Consider the following 26311-nt stretch of genomic DNA (forward strand, 5'->3'; position numbering starts at 1 on the left):
CTGTGCCTCTTAGGAGCCTTCTGGCTGAGGATCCCCGCGGCAAGGATCAGGGAGGGGACCAGGGCGGGGACCCAGGCGGGACCCAGGCGGGACCCAGGCGGGACCCAGGCGGGACCCAGGCGCGCCCAGCTCTGCGCCCCGCCCGCCACGTCTCCTCCCGGCCACGCCACCAAGGCCGCCCCCTCGCGGGCAGCGCGGGCGCCGGGTGCTAGTCCTCGGCGGCGGCGGGCCCGGGTTGCCATGGTGACCGGCGGCAGCCACAGCAGGGCCGGCCCCAGCGCCAGCGCCGCGGCGGCTCGGCAGGGCGCAGTGTGTGGGTGAGCGCGGCCGGAGCGGGCGCGGCCCGGCCTCAGCATGGAGGACGGCTTCTCCAGCTATAGCAGCCTGTACGACACATCCTCGCTGCTGCAGTTCTGCAACGGTGAGCGCGGGCGGGCGGACGAGGGTACCGGGACCGAGCAGCAAGGGCCAGGCCGGGCCGAGGGCGAGGCCGCGCAAGTAGCCCCGGTTCCCGCCGGCGCATTGTGCTGGGGCTGCCGGGGCCGCGCCTCTCCCCGGCTACCGGCTCCCGGACTCCCCGATGCCTACCCCGGGGCTCCCGGTGCGGGCGGATCCGTGGCTCCCCGAAGCCCCAGCGGATGCAGCAGCGGAAAGCGCGCGCGGGAGCCCAGGAGCCGGGAGGCCCGGACAACCTCGGCATTCGGGGGACGTGTTGCTCTTTCGCTTCCAAACTCACATCTGTTTGGACAGTGCTGGATGCAGAACTCAGCAAACAAATCAGTGCCGGAACAAAACCCTTCTAGGATGCACGCAGGGCTGGTTGCAGATGGACCTCCAGAATTCTTTTGGGGCCACTTAGATGGAATCATCACGGTTTACTGTGATCTAGAGCCCGAGTGGACCTGGCTTAAAAGTATTAGACCTTATTTATTTAATTTATTTTGTTTATAAGATCATATATTTTTTTCTCGTGCGTGTGAATATATGTGTGTGCAGTTTTTACAGAAAGGAAACATACATCACTACCAATATGGCATCTTAAAAATATACAGAATCATACATGCTGTAAAGATTTTGTAGTCTCTCCAGCGGGCTTGGGAAAGATTTTCACCACGCTCTGCATATTTTATCAGAACATGATGTGCGATAATTCATGCACAAAAAGTTTACCACACTTTTTTTTTTTTTTTTTTTTTTTGCATGTTGGGAGCTATTGCTTTATCAAAAGTTTGCTAAAGGGGGAAATATGGATTTTAAAAAATTTACTCAGGAAAAATTTTGAACAACAAGAGAAATTTTACATTGCAGTTGTAATTGTCGTCTAGAGAGGCATTTCTAGTTAGTAACACCTGTTTGCAAACTGAAGCTGTCTCTGAGAGGGTAAAGAGGAGCAAATAGATTGATTGATTCAATATACTGATTTTCTTTGTCTGGTGCAATTTGTCCCTTTTTTTAAATAACTGTATATACTTAGTTTTTCAGCTTATAATTTTCATTGGGGGGCAGATAGACTGCATTTAGTATTCTGCTGGCCACTGGGGTACTTAATAGTATAGACTCATGGGAATGTTTTTGCTCCGGGGTAGGTTGAATAGATTCTTCAATTAGCACTTTGAATAGTTTCCTTAATTGGCTGATAATCAATCATGTTTGAACAGCTACTTTTGCTGTCCAAGGTAGGTGCAAACTTTAGCACAGTTCTGGTAGAATCCTTACGTTGGTTGTGAAAGGCATGAGACTCAAAAGGCACAGAGCCTTTACAGGCTCTACATGTGGGCGTGTGATTGATGGTTTTATTATGGTATGAAAATGGGGACCAGGACCTTATTGGGGGAGATCTTTGGGGTGGGGTTCCCAGGTTCTTTAGTAGTCCTGTTGTGAAGTTGGTTTATTTGTGAGTGTTTTGGTCTCACAAATGGTTTACTGCTATCTTAGAGATATTGGTATGATATTTGGCAGGTAATGAGGCTGGAAGGTTGAAACCAGCTCTTGCATGCTGGAGCGGTGACCACTTGAAGAAAAATAGCTTTAAAATAAAACAATACTGGCACTTTAATGATGCACAAGCAACTGTTGAATTTGTTTTCCTTAAAGAGTTAGCACTGTGGTAATTAATTTCTTTTTGGGTTACCATAATGACAAAAGTCTAAAACCAAAGAGACTTTGGGGGACAGAAACGATTGTTACCCAGGGATGTCTTAGGCAACAGATGTGTTGATGTGAAATTATTCAGTAAGTTTCCGTTAACTGAAAATATAAGTGAATGCCATTCAGCTAATTACTGCAATGATTCCGTTGAAGCAGCAGGTCACAGAGATGCCATCTCAAGAAGGACTAAATGAAACATTTGAGTGTTTCATTAGCAGCATGGGGAAGAGAGTCCTCTTGCCTTCTGAAGTAGAGATTTACATCTCAATGGCCGGATCCCAGCAGGATAATCTGTGAACTCACACATTTTCATATGTCCAGCTCGCCTCATGCTTTTTAAAATGACAGGGCTCAAATGTCTTGTAGCTGTACTTACTGTTTCAGCCTCCGAAGAGGCAACACACACACACACACACACACACACACACACACACACACACACACACACACACGCTAACCAACTGGATGGTCACGTGACAAGATACAGGCGGAAGGTGACGCATCCATGAGAGAAACTCCCCTTAGCAATGAGATTTCTAATCTTCCCTCTCAACTTTGCTCCTGTTCTCCCCTCTACTTAGTTTCTAATGGCTGCTCACTAGGAAGTTCTGACGCCTCCAGGCTCCTGAAAAGGCTGTCCACACACATCGTTTAGGAACCTGCTCTCTCATTTAAGTTGGAATTCTGTGCATTTTTTTCCCCTTCTAAATATTTAGACTTTGAAAAGTGAACTGGAAATCACAAACATGGGGGGGGGGCGGATGGTGGTATGTGAGTGCGTGTGCACATGTGGGTGCAGGTGTGTGCATCTGTGCATCTGTGTGAGAAGGGCAGAGAGGTTGGTATCTGGTGTCTCTCTCACTCTTGACATCAGTTTGGAGACAGGGATTTTCTTAATCTGGGGATTGCTGTTTTGGATTGAGTGACTGGCTAGCAATCCCCTCTTCCCTCAGGCCCTGGGGTTGCATGTGTGTGTCATTGCTACTGACTTTTATTATTATAGGCTCTGGGGAGTCAAGACTCAGATCCTCATGCTCACAGGGCTCACCCACTGAGCTGTCTCCCCAGTCCCACAAACTTGTTTTTAATGCCGTAATGAAAACAGGGTTTTGAAAAGTGGACCATAACTATCTTTTTTAAAAGAAGTTTTTATTCTGTTCTATTGTTTTTAATTTGCATCACATTTGTTTATTTAGTGTGTGTCCATGTCCACACATGTGCAGGCCAGAGGACAACTTGAGGAAGTAGATTCTGTCCTTCCACTGCATGGGTACCAAGGATGAGATTCAGGTCATCTGTGTTGGGGACAACCACTTTTACCCACTAAGCCATCTACCAACCCTTATTTTATTTTATTTGTTCATTTTTGTGGTTCTGGGAAGCAACCATTTTTATCATACTCACAGTACCCCATTGCCCTAGCCCCTGGCCGCCATTCATTTACTTCCTGTCTCTATGGATTCTGGGTATGATGTGTTTTAACTATGCATATTTGCATTTCTTTGGGAGAGTATGTGCATGTGACTGCCTGTGGAAACCAGAAGTGTCAGAGCCCTTGTAGCTGGATTTTTGCAGAAGTTTCTGGGCTGTCTAATATGGGTGCTCGGGAACAAACCTAGGTCCTCTGTGAGAACACGCTTTTAACTGCTAAGCCATTTCTCCAGCCCCACAAAGATATTTTTGTCACATATTAATTATGCACAATAATGGGCTTCATTAATACTAATTTTTGTGTGTGTGTTATGGATAATGCTATATTGACTCACACACTTCTGTGTGGACATACGTCCTTATTTGGGGGGGGACAGATAATAAGGAATGGAATTTCTGGGTCATGTGGTGACACTGGCTCTAATGTTTTGATGAGCCTATTTGAAGTTCCTGCAATCTAAATGTCAAGCTCCTTTTCCTACAGCGAGGCCCACGAGAGAATGAAGTGGGAAGGGAAGAGAATGGCCCTGCTTTGTACCCGAAGGTCCTTAGATATTCCTGTCTGCTCACCCAGTGAGTCAGCGGGGGCCACTGTCCCTCAGCAGGCAATATCATTTCCTTGGTTGTTTTCTTAGGCCTTTGAGCCAAAGTCAAGCCGACCCAGGAACCACCCAAAGATGAATGGGATAGAGATGGATGTGGCTGCTCTGGCTGAAGTTGCCCCTTTCCCTGCCTCTGCCCCTGCTGTGCTGGAGCAGGGCCCTGGCTGTTGCTCACTACTCCACATTTAATGCTCTCCTGCTTTAGACAGTTCAGACCATCAAGTCCTGTATGTAGCCAAAATGTGGCCCCCAGTTGGCTCCCTGCAGTTTGCTCCCTGGGTCCATCACCATCAAATCCAACCTCCTGTTTAAAACAGTCAGATTGAGTGGGTTGCCCTGTGTTTAATCCCGGCACTCAGGAGGCAGAGGCAGGAGGATCTCTGTGAGTTCGAGGTCAGCCTGGACTACATGGCGAGTTCCAGGACAACATCAAGAGATCTTTTCTGAAAACCAACAAATACCAAAACAAGCAAATAAAGGACAGACAGACAGAAAGATTGCTCATTCCCTGCCATCCTATATGCTTAATTTTCCTGGTTTGTGTCACCTACACCTGCTTCTTGTCTGTATTCCTTTCTTAACTTGTTACAGGTGAGCGTGAATCTGTAGACGCCATGCTTGGGTTTTGTTTTTTGGTGTTGTGTGTGTGTGTGTGTGTGTGTGTGTGTGTGTGTGTGTGTGTGTGTTTGGAGAGCAGCATCTCCTGGTATAGTCCTGTCTGTATAGAATTCTGAACCTCTTGTCCCCATCCTGAGTGGTGGGATGTCAGGGGCCAGCTTGGGCCATCCTGCTCAGCCCTGACATGATTATTTTAATTACATTTTCTTTATTTGAGTGGGGTGTTTGGGGACACCATGTTGTCCATATGGAGGTCAGAGGTGTTTTGGGAATCAGTTCTCTCCTTCCAACATGTGGGTCCTGGGAATGGAAACTGGGTCATCAGGCTTGGCAGCAGGTGCTGAGTCATCTTGCCAGCCCCCTGGCATGGTTTTTAAGTGGAGCCGGACACCTCGCCGTAACAGTCCAATCTGAGACGATACCGACCCCTTCTTTTGGCATGTTATGTAATTGCCTCTAAATTTACCTAGAAGGCTTGTGCTTCACATCATTACGGCAAAGTTCTTGCCTTTATTTCCTTACTGTTACTCACCTTTTTTGAGGAGTTTCCTTCTAGAGGCAGTCAACCCAATATAACCTGTGTGGTGTATGTGCAATGCCAGCACTCACTGGTGGTTCAGTTTGGAGGCTCCACGGAGGTGTGAAAGGTACGACCTTGGCTCATGGCCTTCACTTTCCTCCTTGCCTTTGAAGGAGGTGTTGAGCCAGACCTTGACAGATTCTCTCTGGAACCTGTGTGGACAGGGTATGTCTCCTATCTTCCCAGGGTGGCCAGGGTTGCCTTATCTTTCCTGACCATGGCTAGTCAAGCCTCCTTGACCTGCCTGCTCAAATTTCAGTATTGCTGGGGGATGGTCTTTCCAGCTCCTGCGAAGAATTTTCTCTCACTTTGAAATGGAAATTTGTTTTGTTGTCGTTGTTTGTTTGTTTTATATAAGGTCTTCTATGTAGCTCTTGTTGTTCTGGAACTCACTGTGTAGACCAGGCTGGCCTTGAACTCAGAGATCTATCTACTTGCCTGTGCCTCCTGAGTGCTGCAATTAAAGGAGGGCACCATTGCATTCAGATAGAAATTTAATTTCCATGTATTAAGAATTGACAGTGAGTCAGGCGGTGGTGGCACACGCCTTGTAATTCTAGCTTTCTATTTACGTGTGCATGTGTCATGTGTGTGCGTATGTGTGTGCATGAGTGTTTGTGCCTCTGCCATGGCATGTGAATGGAGATCAGGAGACAACTTGCAGGAGCTAAACCTCTCTTCCATTGTGTGGGTTCAGGGACTTGAACTCAGGTCATCAGTCATAGTGACAAGTACCTCCACCAACTGAGCCATCTTGGCAGCCCCTTAATATTAATCTTAGTCACTTCGGATGTCTGTGGTACTGCTGACTGTGGTCAAATTTTCAAAATGACTCATACGTAAAAGTTTCTCCTGGCTCTAGGAAGGCCCAAGAGAACCAGCTGGACACTAAGAGGTGTCTCCAAGCCTCTGTGGCATCTCATACTCTTATGCTGTGACAGAGCTCTGATGTAGATGGGTCAGGCTGGGTCCATGGTGACATCTCAAAAGGAGAAGCCTCCATGGGAATGTGCAAAGTGAGTGCCCTGCCTAGGAAGGGCTCCTAATTGCTGCACAGGCCCTCCACCCAGCAAGGAATCTATTTTATAAGGAAACCACAACCATTTAAGACATTATAAACAAGCACAAGTATTTGGGTGGGGAAAAAAATTCCCCAAATTGTGTTTTAAAAGCAGTCATTAATTGGTTATTATTTGTACCTAAGGTAATGTGAATCTCTTTCACACATTTGTTAAAAGTTTAAAAGAAGGGCTAGCGAGATGGCTCAGAGGTTAAGAGCACTGGCTGTTCTTCCAAAGGTCCTGAGTTCAGTTCTCTGCAACCACATGGTGGCTCACAACCATCTGTAATGAGAACAGGTGCCCTCTCCCAGCCTGTAGGCAGAACACTGTATGCATAATTAATAAATAAGTTTTAAAAAGAGAAAAGCATATGTAGAAATAAACTTTGTGAGTGTTCAGTATTTTTAAAAAAAAAATTAAAAGAAATCGTTGGGTGGAATGTAAGAGAAAAGGGAAATATGTCTTTGTTTCTGCTATTACAACCTGCTCACACCCTGAAGATAGTTGCCTGAAAACTTGCATTGCTGACAACATGAGAAAACAGCATGGGTAAGCCTTATTTAAACCGAAGAAAGGCATTCTCTCCAAGGACTCAGATCTACTTGATTTCCTAATTAGAATTTTTCTGTTTGGTTGGTTGGTTGGTCAGTTGGTTGGTTTTATTTTGTTTTATGTATGTAAGTGTTATTGTTGTTGTTTGTGTGTGGGTTGTTTTGTTTGTTTGTTTGTTTTTGAGACAGGGTTTCTCTGTGTAACAGCTCTGGCTGTCCTGGAACTCACTCTGTAGACCACACTGGCCTGAAACTCACAGAGATCTGCCTGCTTCTGCCTTGGGAGTGCTGGGGTTAAAGGCGTGCGCCGCCATTGCCAGGCTGAGAAAAATTTCTTTAATGAATGATTAGTCATCCTTTAAAAGTCTTGGCTCCACCAGGAGGCAGGCTCTCATGTTGGGGAAATGGTCTAAAAGCTTTCAGAAAGATTGCTAATAAAAAAAGAAACAGTCTGTTACCCACGCTCTGTGCTGTCCAATGACTGGTGATAGGGACCGTCCCACAGCCCCTGAAAACCCATAAATACATTTACCATCCTGCGGGGAGCAGGGATCTCCTCATGTGGATGGTGCAGAGACTTCAGTTTGATCAGTAGAGGGTATATTTCCTCTAAAGAAAAGATGCTTTGGGAGAGGTTTTTGTTTGTTTTTCTTTAAAAGCATAGTGTTTAATATTACTCATCTAAGAATCGGGTCAGAGGTGGGTAAGATGGCAGGTGCCGCTGTAATCCCCACATGTGGGAGGCGGGGCAGCCAGGAGTTTAATAACCTCTGTGCCAAGAGAGCTCAAGGCTTCCTAAGCTTCCTAGCTCGGCTACCCCATCCCCCTCACCTGCAGAAAAGAAAACCAGGTAGACACGTTTCCAGTTTTGTGCATCAGGAGCTGTGCCTTTCTTTAAGAACTGACAGTGTGGAAAACTACATGCTTGTGGTGTTCTCCAGGGCTGTCCATGGTCTCTCTCTGTCTTGCTAGCGTCTGGAAAGCATTTAAACTATTGGCCTTGAATAATGACTCCTTCTAGCAGGAACAATCTGGCCTATGATGTGTGTGATGGCTGGAGGCCGGGAGCACCAAGACCAGAGTCTGGGGTCTTTTCAAAGGAAGCTTTCCTAGAGGGTCAGAGGGAGAGAGACCAGCTGGAGGCCGCAGGCCCCTAAGGATGGTGATTGTGTTGGCGTGTGGTCCCGGGCTGATGGTGTGCTCTACACCCTTTGTAGGGGGTACTGCCTCTTGGGTGCAGTGGAGGGTCCCCAGCTGCAGCCCTTTGGGAGCTTTGGTACCATAAAGCTACTCAGGGCAGGTGTGCAGTAGAAGGTTCAAAGGCTACTTGGCAAACAATTGCTTTCCAGTGCACACCCACAATGGGCTCAGGCAATGTGATTTCCAGTGCACACTTCTAGTGGGCTCAGGCAATGTGATTTCCAGTGCACACCCACAATGGGCTCAGGCAATGTGATTTCCAGTGCACACTTCCAGTGGGCTCAGGATAATGTGATTTCCAGTGCACACCTCCAGTGGGCTCACAGTAATGTGCAGAGGAGATGATTCAGTGGGCAAAGTGCTGGTCATGCATACATAAGGACCTGAATTTGTAACCCCAGCACCCATGTAAATAGCCAGGGATAACAGTGTGCATATGTAATCCCAGCATAGGCAGCTGAGACAGAGGGTCCTGGCTACCACCAGTCTAGTCGATTAGTGAGCTCCAGGCCCAGTGAGAGATCCTGTCTCAAAAAGGTGGAGAATGATCAAGGAAGTCACCTGCCTCTCTCCACACGTGCACACACATAGGCATGTACACACATAGCACACACATCCACAGACATGGACATGTACACACCTAACACACCCAGAGACTTATGTGCAGCACACACACACATGCACACATGTACAGATATGGCCCTGTGCTTACATAACACCCCTTCCATAATGTTAAATACGTGGTCCCCCTAGACACAACAGGCCCTTTGTTCCCAGCCTCTCATCCGAGTTGGCTCAGTGGATTCTTCTAGAATGTCTGCCCTCCATCCCTCCTGCTTTAGCTCAGCCCTTGCCTGTTTCCCAGGGTATGGTTTGGTTTGAAGGGCCGGCCCTAACCACTTTTCCTGCCTGGAGCTTCAGCCCCCTCAGTCCATTTTCCTTTGTGTATTCCACAAGAATGTAGGACCCCACTGTGCCCATTGTCACACTGTTCCCAGCCTCCAGTGACCCGCTGGGCCCTCCTGCCCTGGCCTGTAGGAAACCCTACTGTGCTTGTCAGGGGTAAAGTGTCAACACTGTTTTCAGTTATCTGGTGACCAACGGCCTGTGCTGGGGAAGTCTAAGGAACCCCGGCACAGTGAGTGCTGCGGGTGTTAGCCTGTCCTAGCCCTTTCCTAAGGAAACAACCCATCCTTCCACCCCACTCACTGCGGGCTGGTGGGTGAAGGCTGGAAGGCATCAGGACCTGGGAAAACTGCAGGTAGCTCAGCGTGAAGAGTGGAGTGCTTGGCATGGTGTGGGACAATGGAGTGAGGTCTCTGTGCTGCGTCTTCCCAGAACCCGGAAGGCAATGGGAGAGCACTGAGTCAGGGGAATAACTTCCAGTTGCTCTCTCTCTTTCTCTCTCTCCCTCTCTCTCTCCCTCCCCCCTTCCTCTCTCCTCTCTCTCTCTCTCTCTCTCTCTCTCTCTCTCTCTCTCTCTTTCCCTCTTCTTTCTTTCTCTTTTTAAAGTAGAGATTTCTCTATTTTGTTCACTCTGGCCTTGAACTTCAGCCCCCATGTGATCCTCAGCCTGGGCCTTGTAGATGGCGGCAGTCACCTCGTCTGGCTGGATTCTCTGTTCTGAAAGGTCACTGCCAGAGCAGTGGGCAGGGTAGGCTGGGAAAGCAAGAGAAAGTGACTGGGGGAGCCGGAGGCTGAAATCCAAGGGGTGGAGTTCAAGAGAGACAGAGTGGGTGACATCATAGGCACTTAGATCAGAGACAGGGAGAGGGGACAGCACCTGGGCTACGGCTCCTCTAAGGCAGAGACAGGCAGGTGAGCAGATAAGGGGTTAGTGTTGGTCTGTGAGGGACTTGGATGTGCCTCCCAGGGGCCGAGCACACCAGCCCAAAGGGTCTGGAGCCCCAGCGTGCCTGGATGGAAGCTGACAGTTTGCCAGCTATCAGCACAAACAGTGATTAAAGCCACCGCCTGGATGAGCTCACTTAAACACTGGGACACTCTGAGTGACAGAGCCCAGCAGAGTAGCTTGCAGCTCCCCTCTCTTGCTCTTTGGGACCCAAGGTCCTCCAGGGTGCACTTAGGGTGCATCCGCCTACCACAGGTAAAGTGCAGCGCTTGACTTACGGTCTTCCCAGTCTGGTTCCTAGGGTCTTCTTAGCATCTTAGCCTCTCCAAGTGCCTGGTACAAGGTGGGCTTCCTGGAGAATACCCACTGGGGCTATTCAGGGCCATCTTGTCCCCCAGACTCTCTCTGAAGACATGGGAGCATGTACACACTTAGCAATGGCTCCCTGCCTGGGGAGCCAGTAGACAGGTACTCAGAAGACAAATCAACCCAGCATAGAGAATGTAGGACTGGGAGTGGATGGGTCTGACAGAGTCAGACCTCTCCAGCACTCTCTTACAGAATAGCACTGGCTGGACATTGCCACTTAGGTCAGTAAGTAGAAGCGTTTGCCGAAAGCATATGGCGGTTAACAGTCTTAGCGCATTATTCTCCAACAAAGTAACTGACATAATGAGGGGGTCCTGGAAAAAACAGACTTTTGAGCCATAAAAAGGATTTGCCTTAAAGACTACTTCCCCACCCCAAAGAAATTGCTTAGCAAGACTTTTACATTCTTTAGAAAATTGTGCTTCCGTGATTCATCGGGGTTATGACTCTGTCACGCTGTAGCATTTATAAGACATTTTAGCCCTGGCTGTGGGCATCATAGTTGGGAGCCTCAGCAACAACACTTAGTGATGATCGTCACTCTGAGGAGTCTTTTGTAAAGCACACCACACCCATGGCCAAAACGTGGCAGCCACTCCCCAGGGAGAGCAGAGATCTAATAGGGTGTTGGCAGGGCTTCACAGGGTCACTGCCGTGAGAGGAAAGAGTGGATTCACACTCCCGGCTCTCAGACATTAAAATCTGCTTACAGGGCATTTCTTTCCTGTCTTGAGTGTGCTTTGCCGAGTTGCCATAATTTGGTGGCATAAAAATGTGTTCAGACTGCATTTTGTGCTTAATTCTAACCCCCTAGAGTTCCTGTTTCCCAAGCAGGAAGTCAATAGCAGAGTGTAGGCTGTCTGTGTGTGGGGTGTGTGTGTGTGTGTGTGTGGTGTGTGTGTGGTGTGTGTGTGGTGTGTGATGTGTGTGTATATGTGTGTGTGGTGTGTGTGTGGTGTGTGATGTGTGTGGTGTGGTGTGTGTGTTGTGTGTGTGTGGTGTGTGTGTGTGGTATGTGTGTATGTGTGTGTGTGGTGTGTGTGTGGTGTGTGTGTGTGGTGTGTGGTGTGGTGTGGTGTGTGTGTATGTGGTGTGTGTGTGGTGTATGTGTGTGTGGTATGTGTGTGTGTGGTGTGTGTGTGTGGTGTGTGTGTGTGTAGACTAGCAGGGCCAAAAGAGGGTGCCCCTAAGCACCAGATGCTGGTTTATCCATCTGCATACATTCTCTTGGTGGGAGCTCACAGCTCTGCACTGGAGGGCCTTGCCCTCACTGGGTCCATCTTGACTGATGAGGAACTTTTTAAGGAACTTTCTCAAGGTGAATTTCAGAGCTTGGATTTGAGCCCAAGCATTCTGGCTCCAGTGTCTGAGTCATACTGAACACTGGGTTATGTCTGATGAAGATAGGTCAGGAGACAGACCGACTGAAGACAGGAAGGGGGCTGAGGAAATGGCTTCAGCTGTGGGACGGTTGACTCTCACAGTATCCAGACAGCTCTGCTTGCCTGTCACCTGGTGTGCAGCAGCGGGCCTTGGAACAAGTGTCATCATCGCTGGATGCGGATGTTGTTGGGCACGCCTGTTCTCAAGGCTTCATGCGCTGAAATCTAACTCCATTATGAGGCATTCAAGGGTGGGAAGGCGATCCAACACTGGTTTTGGTATTTGAGAGGTAATTCGGGCCTTTGAGAGGTAATTAGAGTTAGCCGAGGTTGTTAGTGTGCAGTCCTATGATTGAATCCTAAGATGAGGAATGCCAGAAAGAAGGCATTCACATAGACACAGGCACATTCCCACACCCCACCCCATCCCCACACTTACATACATGCATATACACATATACTCACAGTTTCATACGTGTATACACACATACATATACTTATATACATGAACACTTACCATACATGCAGTCACATATATGTAAACACACATACAAGCATACATGGGCATACACTTACATAAATGCATACACATATACATGTACACACACACACACACACTAACCCCTGTCTTCTCATCACATCATGCTCTAGGCTGCCTTGGGACTCTGTCAGGAAGAGGACATTACTAGGTAGAGCCCCTCAATTTTGCCTCTCCAGATTGTGAATCAAAATATTTTATTTTGTTATTACCCAACCTGTTTGTGGTGGTGTGTTTTGGTAACGGAAAACCAATGAAGACAACTGATACCACATGTCATTGTCGTTTTTAAATTGTACTTCATTTACACTTTTGGAAATAGAAAGCCTACTTATCTCTGAATTCTGAGAAGTCTTGCCCCTTGAGCCTTAGGGTGGTGCCCAGGCTCAGCCTCTCACGGGGTATCTGTTCTTCCTTCTGCCTCACTGGCAGCCTTTCCTCCCAGAAGCCCTTGGGTCCAGCCACATGTACTTCTGGGAGTTTCTGAACAAGCACGCTGTCTCATACACCTTCTTTCTTTCTGCAACCCTTCCCTAGCCCCTCCTCACTCCTCTCTCCTCATGCTCAGAACCCCTGCTCACCACAGGAAGTGCTCCTGAGACCAGATGTGATTCAACATAGCCGCCTTGGTGCCCACGCTAACCCCCAGCCAGACCAGGAACTGCCGGATGGCATCTTGTCGGCTCAGCCGCTGTGTGGCCACTGTGTGGCCTGTTGGACCAGAGTGACTCTTTTCAGGGCACAAATGCTAACTGAGGGGCTTTAGCGTGCTTAGGAAGCTGTACACTACGGACTTGGCTTGTAGCTCTATGTCAGAGCATGCACTTGCCACATGTGAGGGCTTGGCTCCCATACCTGTTCCAAAGGAACAAAAAGAAGGGGCAAGAGTATGGCTTCCAATGCTTGCCTGGAATGTGTGATGGCCTTGGCTCAGTCCCCAGTGCCGCCAAGAAAAGGAGAAGATCAAGTTGTGAGGTCTTGTGTTAGGCACCGAAGTTGTCTCTGTGCTGTGTTGAAGCTTTTCTGTCTGTCCGTCCGTTACCACTTCCAGCTTCCAGCTTTTCTTCTCACCTTATTCTCTTTTCTCAGCCAGGGAAAAATGTAATTGTAGCAACACCCACGTGCTCTAGAATGATCCACCTTAACCGTGTGTTAATACTCGCCAAGTCACAATAAGGTCATCCAGGCCCCATCTGTCCACAGCTTCTGTCTATCATCCCAAGCTCCCCTCTGTCTCCACCGAGTAAGCCCCCCCCCAGCTATTCCCTGCCTCCCATCCCCCCCAGGATGGCCATCCTACTTGGTCTGTGAGACTTTGAACACTTGGCATCCTTGGGTGAGTGCAATCATGTACTGTTGTCTTTTTGTAAATGATTTATTTCCCCCCAGGACCCTTCAAAAAAAAAAAAAACAAAAACAAAAACAAAAAACAAAACACAGTGGTCTCCTGAAGCCATGGGATTCCAAACCTAGTGTCTAATTAAAGATTCAGTGTCTGGCTGTCACATGCCACAATGGTGTGTGCTAGCTCACACACTAGCTCACTTACAGTGTAAGTACCTCTGCTCAGCCTATGCAAGGCTGCCCTTTCGCCTCTGGATTCACAATGGTAAATGAACGTCATCTTTCAACTAGCGCCAGACTGAGGCCACACTCAAGGATGGCACAGGACACTGAGGTCCTGGCTCTGAGACCGGCCTGTCTTCTCCAGCCATCTAGCAGTGGCCAAGGTTACTTGGTTAATTAAGGGGAGAGACAGGCATCTGAGCTGGGCTGGAAGTTGGGGGGTGGGAGACAGACAGGGATTTTAGCAGTTTAGAGAGCTGATGAGCGACACTTGTTTGCTAAAGAAATCCCGAAACATCTGCTTTCCTAACCAGTAGCGTGCATTCTCTCTGTGCTAGCTCAGACACTAAGAAAGGAAACAGCAGATGTAAGACCCCAGTCTAGGGAGGGTCTGGCCTGCAATCTCGGAATATCTCTGAGTCTTTCTTTCTTTCTTTCTTTCTTTCTTTCTTTCTTTCTTTCTTCCTTCCTCCCTTCCTTCCTTCCTTCCTTCCTTTCTTTCTTCCTTCCTTCCTTTCTTTCCTTCTTTCCTCTCCTCCTTCTTTTTAAAGATTGCGTTTGCTTTTGCACATTGGCATAATTTTCTGACACGAATGCCTGGTTGAGGCTTCCAATTTCCAGGGCCATTTAAAGAGATAAGCAGACGTAAGCCACACGTGCCCCAAATGAATAATCCTTGAGAATTAGCACAAAAGATGACGTGCGTTCTGTCTAGAACCTTCTCTGTGCCCACAGATGACTTTTGCAGGGGCTGGGAGATAGGTGGGGCTGGGTTCCACCCAGGCCTTGCCCTACACTGCTGAGGTGACTGTGACCCTGGAGAACTGCTTATCTTCCCCGATCTCACGTTCCTTGGCTAGAACAAGGCTGGGTGGTTCCAGGGCTGGAATGAGATTCTGTAGTCTAGGTATGAAGAACGGAACCTCAAGCTGGGCAGCTTAAGGGACTCTTGATAAAGACACTGTTACAAAGGCCGAGGGGTGTGTGTGTGTGCAGTCAGAGGGTTAAAACAGTACCTACAGCTGGTGCAGACGGCCCAGTCCAAACCTGCTTCAGACAGAGCTGTGAGGAGGGAGGTCATGGCAAGCTGACCCATGTGACCTCACGTGGGGCAGCTGAGAAGCCAGCTCCTGGCTTCTTTTCTCTCCCCTCTTTCCACGTTGGGTATGGGAGGCCTACTAATGCATCCCATAGTCAGCCTCCCTGTGCTGAGGACAGGGAGGAGGGTACGAGACAAGGTCTGTGGGCACACTCAAGGGCCTGAGCTTCATTTTCTAGAATGGGAATGCTAACAGTTAATGAGTACGGCCTTTATCCTGCCCTGACTATTACAACAGGTGCCTCCTGAATGTTGTCAGTTGAGTTGACTTGTGTGTGTTCCCAGTACCCATAGTAGGTATCCCATGAATGTTGGATTCAGGGGTCTTACCGTGGCTCCCTGAGTTGTGTGTGTGTGTGTGTGTGTGTGTGTGTGTGTGTGTGTAGAATGCCATGGCTCTGTGGTCATGCCTTACCCCAGTGGCTCTCCTGTTTCTGTACTGAAATGTATGCCTATTCCTTAGAACTCAGCTTCAGCGTGCCTCCCGGGTGAAACTTTGTCTGATCTCACAGGTTTCTGGTCATTCCCTGTATTTCTTAGTTGGGATTCGCCTGCCCCTGAACAGTGCTGGCTCTGCTCTGTCTTGTGGTTAGCGGGGAGTGCCTGTGGTTCTCGGTGAATCTCTGTAAGAGACATGCTCCATGCTGTCTCTTTATATGACTCTAGCCCTCGCTCTGCATGGTGCCTTGCCTGTACTATGGACCCACTGGACACACCCTGAGTGAAAAACAATATTAAACTCATTCAAAGGACTTTGCTATCTTTATAGTGTGAGAGACGGGGAAAGCTGGATCCCTAGCACGGGTTTTCACAGTGACTGATTAATCCTCCTGATTACCTCGGGGTGGACTTGGTGTGTGCAGCCCACACTCACAGATCACATGTGTGTGAACACATACCCGGCAAAATGTAGCGTTTATTATTTTGTTTACCTATTTTTGCTCAACATGACCTTTAAGTGCAGGCTAAGCTGTGTGTTCAGCAAACAGACAGTAATCTGTTCCACTTGGGGAGGGATTTAGTGAGAGATGATGCAGTGTACACAAACCTCTGTGCTTCGCCCAGGGGAGGGCTTGAGGAAATTTTTGAAAAATGATGATACATTCTTTTCAACTAGTTTGTTAGGATACAGTCCCATATAAGTGCCTTTCAAGCAGTCTACACTATAGTCACACACACACACACTGTTGGTTTTCAAAAATGTGTTCTCTTGTTGTCCACATTAGCCTTGAATCCCTGAGTTCGAATACTCCTCCCATCGCAGTCTCCCAAGTGGCCGAGGCTAGAAAGCACCTCAAACCAGTTTCTCATTCAGTTTTTGTAAGCAAGCCCTACGGTTAGCAGAACCCTATTCTATCCTCCCTCTCTTACAGATGCCTATGTGGATGTGTTTTCAGTCATTTAGCCAAACAGTTACGTCAATGATTGATCACAAGTCCAGGGTTCCCGATGAAAACCCAGGGCTCTTTGAACATCCCAGCCTGCCTGGGTTTTTGTGTTTATACCCGAAGTGCTCTGTCCATCTACATTTATGTACTTGAAAGAAACAAAACAAAACAAACAAAAACATAAGCCTGGTATAATCTCAGCTCAGGCTGGTGCAGGAGGATTTGAGGCCAGTGTGAGTACACACCAAGGCACCATTAGAGAGAGAGAGAGAGTGGGCAGGAGAAAAAGAAAGTATGATATGAAATTGCATCTTTTTTTCTGACAATTTGGAGGGACTTCCCCCTCTTAGATCCTGGACTTTTTTTTTTTTTTCTTTTTAATAATAATGCCTTGTCTTAAGGTCACCAACATTCAAAATTCCAGATAAAACTTATTTATAGACGCTCACTGTGTTTCCCTTTTTCTTGGAGCCAGGGCTCTGGGTATGCTGAGTCAGCGCTCTGCCACTGAGCTGCATCCCCAGCTCTTTTTCTAGTTTTTAAGTCAAGAGCCTCACCAAGATGCCAGGGTCGGCCTTGAACTTGTGATCTTATTGCCTCTGCCTCCCAACTATCCCTCAGCAACTTTTTAAAGCAGCAATGCCTTTCTGTTATGCTTAGGGATGGTTGCCATCGTTGGCCTTATCTTCAGATAACATCCTGGGGAGAGTGGCTTGCATTTTTGTCTTTAAGTCCCCCTTCTCCATCAGACCCCTGGGTGAGGTACTTCAAGAAGTTGAGGCCTTCGCTGACTTTAGATTAGAGTGCCTCCCACAGAAGACAGGTCCAGTGCTTGTATGGAGCCCTGCTCAGCATGCTGAGTCCTTATTGGAACCACCTGCCTGCTGGGCCCTTCCCCAGCCCAAGGTTCACCTCAGACATCCTGAGTTCCGGCCCATGGCTCCAGAGTCAGGCTGATATTTGCTGAGCTGTCATTTCAGACTCAGAAATGAAGCCCATGGTTTCCAATGGTTTCTAGTGATTTCTCTTTGTTTAATAATTCTGCTTGTCCATGGTGGTGTGGGTTCGTTCAGTTTGGTTTTGCTCTGTCTGTGGTGCTGGAGATGGAATCTGGAGTCCTGTGCATGTAAGCAGGCGCCTCACCACAAAGTGATGCCCAGGCCTTTGTGCATAGCTAGTTTTGAGTGTGACTGTGAGTACTACCCTAACCCTTCTAGTGTATTGTGCACAGCTAGTTTTGCATGTGACTGTGAGTACTACCCTAACCCTTCTTGTGTATTGTGCACAGCTAGTTTTGAGTGTGGCTGTGAGTACTACCCTAACCCTTCTCGTGTATTGTGCACAGCTAGTTTTGAGTGTGGCTGTGAGTAATACCCTAACCCTTCTAGTGTATTGTGCACAGCTAGTTTTGAGTGTGGCTGTGAGTACTACCCTAACCCTTCTTGTGTATTGTGCACAGCTAGTTTTGCATGTGACTGTGAGTACTACCCTAACCCTTCTCGTGTATTGTGCACAGCTAGTTTTGAGTGTGGCTGTGAGTACTACCCTAACCCTTCTCGTGTATTGTGCACAGCTAGTTTTGAGTGGCTGTGAGTACTACCCTAACCCTTCTCGTGTATTGTGCACAGCTAGTTTTGAGTGGCTGTGAGTACTACCCTAACCCTTCTAGTGTAGGGTAACCTTCATGCTCCACACTTTGGTTTAAACACCTACATCAGAGCTGACACATTTAGGCTTAGGTAAGTGTACGCAGTGTAAGGGACACTGTGTTCTGGCCAGCAAGCCAGGCCCTCCACTTGCCTCACCTGTAGACACTGGCTCGGTACTTGGGTGACGTTTGTGACATTTAGGTGTCCCCTGTCCCTGGGGAAACCATGAGAACATATACCAACCACCTGTTACACAGTGTCCTCTAGAGTCCAGCTCTTAAAACTACAGGTTGCATGCACCCCATGTGGCATCCTATAACCACCAAACATGGGAACGCTGGCAGCAGTGAGAATTAATAATTTGATTTTAATTAATTAAAATCGAATTAATTAATTAAGGATCAAATCCACTGGAGGTGTTTCTGGCCACTCCCACCAGTGTCTGCCACACCGCTTCACTGAAAGTATTGGTGATGAGCACACATCCGGAGAGTTCTTCCATGTGCACGTCCTCACCCGCTCACCCGCTCACCCTCACCCTCTCACCGGCTCGGCACCAAACAACATTGCTTGATTCACCTCCACTCCCATTGGAGTCTTTTTAAGACGCATACGAAGTTCTGTGCTCCAATGGAACCGCGCTGGTTGACTTATGGAAAACAGAGACGTCCACTCTCCTCCTGCCTTCTTTCCTCAGCCTAGGGGCAAAGATGCGTGTGTCACACTGTGCTCGAGTGTTTGACTTCCAAGTGTCGTTTGAGTTGCTGACTTGAATTTCATTAAAAAGAATCGTTCAATGAATTTTGGCCTAGGACTAGGCCAGAATGTCAAACAACTTCTGAAATGGCCCTAAACAAACTTCCGCTGTTTTGTATGATACGTTTATGTGAAGTGGCTTTCTCAGCATTGACAATTATAAAATCGAAGTGTCAGTCAGTGCTGGGAAATGTCAGGAAAATGGTCCATGTCCAGAAGTATCAAATTTCCAGGTTAAGATTTTATTCTTCATGGAAAAATAAATAAGAGTATCCGTCTCGTTAGAATGCAAATTTGCCTTTGTTTTAATGGTAATAATTACGTGTTACAATAATAAATGGTGAAATTATATGTATACAGAAAAGTTGTTTTAGAAACAAATTTCTTCCCCAGCACTCAGGAGGCAGAGGCAGGAGGACCTCTGTAAGTTTGAGGCCAGCCAAAGGGTTACATAGTGAGGCCAGCCTTAAAAAGTAAACATTTTCTTTATGATTTATCATCAGTAAATGTCTGTTTTCTTTCCTGTTTTATGTTCTGCCTACCTACAGTCTTATAAAATGTTCTCGGGTGACAAGGGCCTGGAGTGGGTGGAGCTTAAGAGACCCTGATCTAGTGTGGCCAGGTGCCTGGAAAGCCAAGTAGCCATTCTCATCCTGAGAAAGCAGAGTTCAGGAGGGTCCCAGTGACTTCGCTGAATTCATCTTCTCCTTCCTTCCTTCTTGCTTTGTTCAGCAGGAATCTGTGTGTCCACTGTAAACAAAGCCTGGTGTGTGGCCTGAGGAGTCTGATTCTTCCCATCTGCTTGGCAGCCACACTCCAAAGCTTCGAGGGAGTGGCTCAGCTCCCCCTCACCAAATTCCTGCAGCCTTCAAATGCCCCGGGAAAGTAAATGCTGATCACCACACATCACTTTTCAAAACTCAACTCCAAAGTAACAGCTCTTTGTCACACGCACACTCAGCCTAACTAGATGTATCAGCTACCTATAGTATGTGCCTCAGGGCCATACATTGGGTTCCTATTCCTTACAAGTCTTAAGGGAAATACTCTCGATGGCTGTTTTGTGAACTACAAACCTCGGTCTGGTGGCCACAATCCACATATGGATTGATGCCCAGTTAATACCAGCATGTTTTTAAAATAGTGATGCTGTTATGTTCTTGACACCCAGCATGTGGGTGTGTTAATTAGATTTAATCACTCAACATTGCATGTGTATATCAAACATCACATCTTACCCTGTACATTATTTGAAAATTTAATTGACATAATTATTTATCAATTTTAAAAAATACTTCATTGGATTGCATGGCTATTTCCTACTCTGTATTTTTTTTTTTTTTTTTTTTTTTTTTTTTTTTTTTTTTTTCTGTTTTGAAACAGGGTCCTGGCCAGCCTGGAACTCACCATGTAGACCTGAGTGGCCTCAAACTTACAGAGATCTGCCTGCCTCTGCCTCCTGAGTGCTGGGCTTAAAGACCTATGCCATCATACCCAGACAGTTTTTCTTCTGCTATCCCTACATTCAGATATGTCTGTGCAAGGGTGTCCGAATTCTGCCCCTTCTGTCCCTCGAAGGCTCATCACTTATGCACTCAGAGTGAGATTGCACAAAGATGGCTATCATGCACAGTCTTCTGGGGCTACCATCACAGGTACAGCTTTGGATTCGGGTGTCCTCTCGGGCCACATGACTGCTTATTTCCCAGGAATACAGCATCTGTTGTGTTCACTCTCCTTAGAGAGCTGTGTGTTGCCTCATGTTGGGAGTGAGACAGTGTTCGTTGCAATGGATCCTACCCAGGGTGGATGGCATGCAATCTTGGCAGTTAGGCCTGGGTGCCTGCACAGCTGTATGTGGGTGCCTGACTGAGGACATTTGTGTGGCTGTGCCTTTGTGACACCCAGATAGGTGGGTAGGGGCTGAAGAAGGCCAGCCGGTGAGTGTTTCCGGGCCGAAATCTGAAAGCGCAGCTGGTGATTCTTGGAATGCTGTCTTGACGGTGATTCCTTTCTGATGCATTGTGACTAGGATTGTTCTGGCTTACAGACCATCTGGCCTTTGGACAAGCCACACAGCATTGAGGTGTCCGTCTTTTCTCCCCTAGCTATAAACCTCTCAGTGACCCCTCAGGGCTACACAAAGCATTTCCGAGGGCTCCTTTGTCCCTCTCTTCTCCCCCGTACAATCGTCCCTACAGTTTGGTTCCTAGAGTCCCTCCCTGCAAAAAGACTCACAGTGCCAAGATTTAGGGGTGGCATTTGGAGGACAGCCCTCACTGAAGTGTGACCCAAGGCAGCAGGGATTAAGGGAATAATATAACCCTTTGGGCAGAGGCTCAGAATATATTGAGTTCCTAGTGCCCAGCATTAGCTACCCACTCTTCACTTACGTAAGGTCTGCGCTTCATATAACAAATCGTTCTTACACGATTTTGCAGATAGAATGGAGCATTTCTCTTATCTGGGGCATTGTTAATGGGGCGGGGGAGGTGGACCAATGGGTTGCAGACCACCCCACCCCACCCTATCCCACCTCCCTACCCCCACCAAAACCAAACAAACAAAACTTCCCATGCCCCGTGGGCTCCAAAGTCTTTGGATGACCCTTGGTGTCGCCCGTGGAAGGAGGGCTCAGTTGGTCCAGGCCACCTCTTCTTGAAGATCAATCCTGTTACTTGAGCAAAAGGATTATGGGTAAGGCGGAGCCAGTTTTGTGTGCTTTGCATTACCAGCCCTGTGGATTTTGTGTTTCTCAATGAGGGCACAACAAAGCCCAGCTCCACTCAGGGGGAGGACTGGCTTTTTAGTTAACAGACAAAACAAATGTGTCCCCAGCTTTCAAATCACAGTCTCCAGGCACAATTTCAGATGACCTGGCCTTTCCATTTATACAGCATATGCATGAGAATTATAGTTGCGGAAAAGTTTTAAGAACTGACAAAGGTAACTATCTTTATCTATTTAAAAACCATGGAGATATGTCATTAATGACTCACTGGTGATTCCTTCAACTGCAATGGAATTCAGACCTGGAGTGAGACAAATTAAATTTTTCTGAAGATGTATTTATTATGTACATAGTGTTCTGCCTGCATGTCAGAAGAGGGCACCAGATCTCATTACAGATGGTTGTGAGCCACCATGTGGTTGCTGGGAATTGAACACAGGACCTCTGGAAGTACAGCCAGTGCTTTTAACTGCTGAGCCACCCACCACTCCAGCCCCAAATTGAATTTTAAAAGTTTATTTAGGCTCTGAAGAGTTGGCTTAGAGAATAAGAACACCGGTTACTGCTGCAGAGAACCCAGGTTCAATTCCCAGCACCCACATGGAGACTCACAACTGTAACTCCAGTCCCAGGGGATCTGAGGCCCTCTTGGGATCTGCCAGGTAACCAGGCATACATGTGGTACTCATATACACATGCAGGCAAAACACTCACACACACTAAAAAAGCAAATGTATTTATGCATTTAGATAAGGTCTCACTGTGTGGCTCAGACTAGCCTCAGAATCACGGTCCTGCATCAGCTTCTCAAATGCTAGGATAACAGATATGTACAACCAGAACATGTACCTCCACGTCATGGATCAGTTGCCAGGGCACACCCTGTGTGCCACGGAGTCCCCTCTGAGACTTTAAATTGGCAGATTATAAAACAATAAAATCAAGACTGGATTGTACTCAGGTGTGAGCCAAAGCTATGCATTACAGATCTCGATGAGGTTGGCATCCTATTGTGTCTGGGGCTATTGAGCCGTGGTACCTCAAGGCAGTGTATCCCCTCCCAAACGCACCGGCTGGTGCACAGATCCTATCCCCAACTAGGGACTGCACCCCTAGTGCAGAAAGGCCAGCGTTGCATGTGTGTAGTTGGGTGGTAGTGGGGTTGTCACTGTTCTAGCAAAGGTGAACGCCCAGTGAGTGTGTGCCAAAATCAGGAACAACTTTGCAGCCAGGCCAGCTGAGAGGCAGCACTCATTGCTCCAGGTCAGGCAGCTGGGGAGTGACAGAACCAGGGTCCAAATGGGTTTGATCTGGCACTTTCTATGTCTGTACCTCACAGCTCAGCATTGCCCAGTCACTTTGGCTTCAGTGAGCCCAACTGCCCTGCATGCCTTTATCTGAGAGACCTGAGTACCTTCCAGTACAGAAGTGCCATGCCCCGTCATGTCGTGATTAGCATGGGCTGATCCATTTTCTTCTATTAACAATGCTTGCTTTTTCATTTGTCTTTGTTAAAATGAGGATGAGGAGACAATTCTTTTAGCCAAATTGGAGGCATCTCTTTGTAATACTCCCCGCAGTGTCAAGGATGCTCTTGACTGTCTGGCAGGCTTGGGGATTCTTTGAATAAGTCACCGGGGACCTGCAAAGCACAATTTCCAGGTTACTTTGTTGAGTTATAAATGCTAATGAGATTTTTAGGGTTTCTGACAGTTTTTCTTTCTTCCTTATGATTTAAAGGATCATCACTTTGGGGAGCCTGTCGTTGAGTGGTGGAGATGAGGGTTTTGTGTCATGTGTAGAAGGAGGGGTGGTCCCTTGGAGAGAAATGCCTGACAGTCTTAATGCCAGGCTTCATGAGGCAGCACCTGCAGTGGGGTGGCTCCCCCCCCCCCGCCTCCCCCCTTGCCCTCATGCTAACCTTTCCCACTTACTCCGGGAATACACACGGGCAAGGGAGTCTGCCTGGGATGCTTGCGCTGGAGTCTGACTCCACTAACAATGTCAGTGGGCATTCCTGGTGCAAGGACTTAGAGCCCCCTTTCCCTTGCCACTTCACCTGGTGACCGGGGGCCTGAGAACCAGAGACGTTCTTGTCATTCCTGGCCCACTGGGTTTCTCCTGACCCAGGGTGCTTCTCCATTTGGCCCAAGTTTGAAAGCTGTGTGCTTTGTTTGAGATGAGGAAAACATGGGTTGGAATGATGGGGGCAAGCGTGATATTCGTGGCCAGGTGCCACAGTCACCGGCTAAAAGCAGGAAGGCACCTGTGCATTTTTAAGAGGTTTATTTTATTTCTTTAGTGTGTGTGTGTGTGTGTGTGTGTGTGTGTGTGTGTGTGTGTGTGTGTGTTGGTATGTTTGTTTGGTTTTTTTTTTTTGTTTTTTTTTTTTTTTTTTTTTTTTTTTTTTGAGACAAGGTTTTGTTGTGCATCCCAGCCTTGTAGCAGGCTTTCTTGAACCACTGGACCCCCAGTCAGGGCTCAGAAACTTACTATTAATTATGAGTGCTCAGCCTTAGCTTAGGCTTGCTTCTAGCTAGCTTTTTTTTTCCCCTTTAACTTAAATTAACCATTAATCTATGTGCCACCCCAAGGCTCGTTTACCTCATCTATGTCAGTCCTGTTTTCCTGCTTCCTCCGTGTCTGGTTAGCTGACCCCTGGCTGGCTGGGCCCCTTTTGTCTTTCTCCTGTCCCTTCTCTGCCTAGCTATTGGCCATTCAGATATTTATTAGACCAATCAGGTATTTTAGGCAGGCAGGATGAAACAACAGCACATCTTTACATAGTTAAACAATTACTCTGCAATACATCTTTACATAGTTAAACGGATATTCTGTTCTACAACACAGCCTGGCCTCAAATTCACTGTAATCCAGGCAGGCCTTCACTTATGACTCCCCCATGTCTACCTTCTTAGTGCCTGGTTATTATTGGCCACGCCTGGCAACAGGTTTTGATGGAACAATGTCTGCTGACGGCTTCACTTCTCATCCTTCAGCTTGGCTATGTGACCAAGTTGTCAGCCTGGTGTCCTGCCCTGCATTCAAATGGCCCTTTCCCTGTATATGACCTTATAGTGACACGCTTAGACCACTGGAGAAACATGAAGTCCCTGAGTTGTGTAGAGTGTTTACTTGTGATGTACCAGAGTGTTCTGAGGCTCAGCGTCACCACGGTGTCATCAAAAGAGTCTGTAGGCAGCTAGCAGCTGATGGAAGTTTGCAAAGTCCTGGTCCCCCTCCCTTCCCCCCCCCCCCCCGAAAGCTCAGCGCTATCCCCCTCCCCCGAAAGCTCAGCGCTATCCCCCTCCCCCGAAAGCTCAGTGCTATCGATGTCAAGCTCTGTCAGTTATTTCTCCTTGCAGTGACAGGATCACCCTTGCTTTGTTATTTTTACGTTGTGCGGGTGGGCATGAGGGTGAGTGAGTGAATGTGAGCGATCACATCTACGCGCTTAGCCATCTCACTGGCCCCTCCGTCCTTCTGAGGAGCTGACTAGAGAATTCTCTGACTCTCCGGTGTGAATACTTGCAGTTTGTCCACTTGTTCTGAGGGAAAATCAGATTCACCCCCCACCCCAAGGCTCACAGGGAACTGCCCCGGGTGCTGCCCTGACGCCCTTGCGCTGGAACAGCATTGGCGCCCTGTGCAGCCTCAAGTCACCTTAGGTGAACTTTCATTTGGACTGTGAGATTCTAAGCACTTGGTGCAACCGCCTCGTGCTGCCTCCTGGCCTTTCCACGATCAGTTCGGATGTCAGCACAGTGACACAGGAAATGACCTCTTGGTGTCACTAGGGAAACGTGCTCGACTTCCTGCACTTCATGGGGGGTGTGGGGGGGGTCTCAGGGGATTTCGAGAGTTAGCTTAGAACTGCCGCTCAGGAGTGTGGCTCACTCCTGGGGACGGCGTGAGCCAGGACGCAAAACGTGAACGTTGTGGTCCATGACTTCTAGGTACCCTGGTTGAATGCGGAAAGGATTGAGTAAATAGATCTTATGACCATGCTGAATACAGGGCATTCTGTGGGCGTTGGTGGGGAAGGTCCCCCAGCTCAGCTTGCTTTCCAGGTGGTGATGATGAGAGGTGTTTTGGGAAGGATATGACCTGAACTGAGCTTGGAAAAGCAGTAGAATTGTCAGGTAAAGAAGGTGTGTGTGTGTGTGTGTGTGTGTGTGTGTGTGTGTGTGTGTGCACGTGTGCGTGTGTGCATGAGTGTGTAGATCGTGAGACCAGGAAGCAGGAGAGAACACGCAGCATCTGGGAAACTGCTCACAGTTCAGTAGATGCTAAAGCTGGGGTAGGGGTATGATAAGGAGGAATGGAAAGTGGGGGTGGGGTGGGGGGTGGGGGGAGGGTGGGACTACTGCGGGGTAAGGCAGTGAGGCTATTGGAGGAGCCCTAACAGCAAAGGACCAGGAACTAACCCAGGAGGAGGCTGAGAAGATGCAAGACAGAGACAAAGCACAGGGCGGTCTGTGGTGTTTAGAATCAACAGAGCTTGGTGACTGATTTGATGTCAATGGGAAGAAACTGGGAATTAGCCAAGGGTGTACCTAGGTTTTACATTAATGATGGCTGCACAGGTGGCCATTCACAGGGGTGAGGGAGCCCGGGAAGAAAAGCAGAACCAAAGCTATCCATTTAAGATCATGTTTCATAGTCACACACACACACACACACACACACACACACACACACACACACAGAGCGAGAGAGGCAGACACACACACAGAGACATACACAGAGAGAGAGAGACACACACACAGAGACAGACAGACACACACACA

At 47.9% G+C, this 26311-nt stretch overlaps 1 protein-coding gene across 1 annotated transcript in view; it reads left to right on the forward strand.

The window, feature by feature from the left end:
* Positions 1-204: 204 nt before the first annotated feature.
* Positions 205-26311, forward strand: part of Eml1 (EMAP like 1) — a 101336-nt gene continuing 75229 nt past the window's right edge. Inside the window, exon 1 of the mRNA XM_051196589.1 lies at positions 205-421. Within this exon, the coding sequence (XP_051052546.1) occupies positions 355-421 (67 nt within the window). The 5' untranslated portion in view covers positions 205-354. The remainder of the gene's footprint in view (positions 422-26311) is intronic.

Source organism: Phodopus roborovskii, unplaced genomic scaffold, assembly GCF_943737965.1.
Source record: "Phodopus roborovskii unplaced genomic scaffold, PHOROB, whole genome shotgun sequence".
NCBI lineage: Eukaryota > Metazoa > Chordata > Mammalia > Rodentia > Cricetidae > Phodopus > Phodopus roborovskii.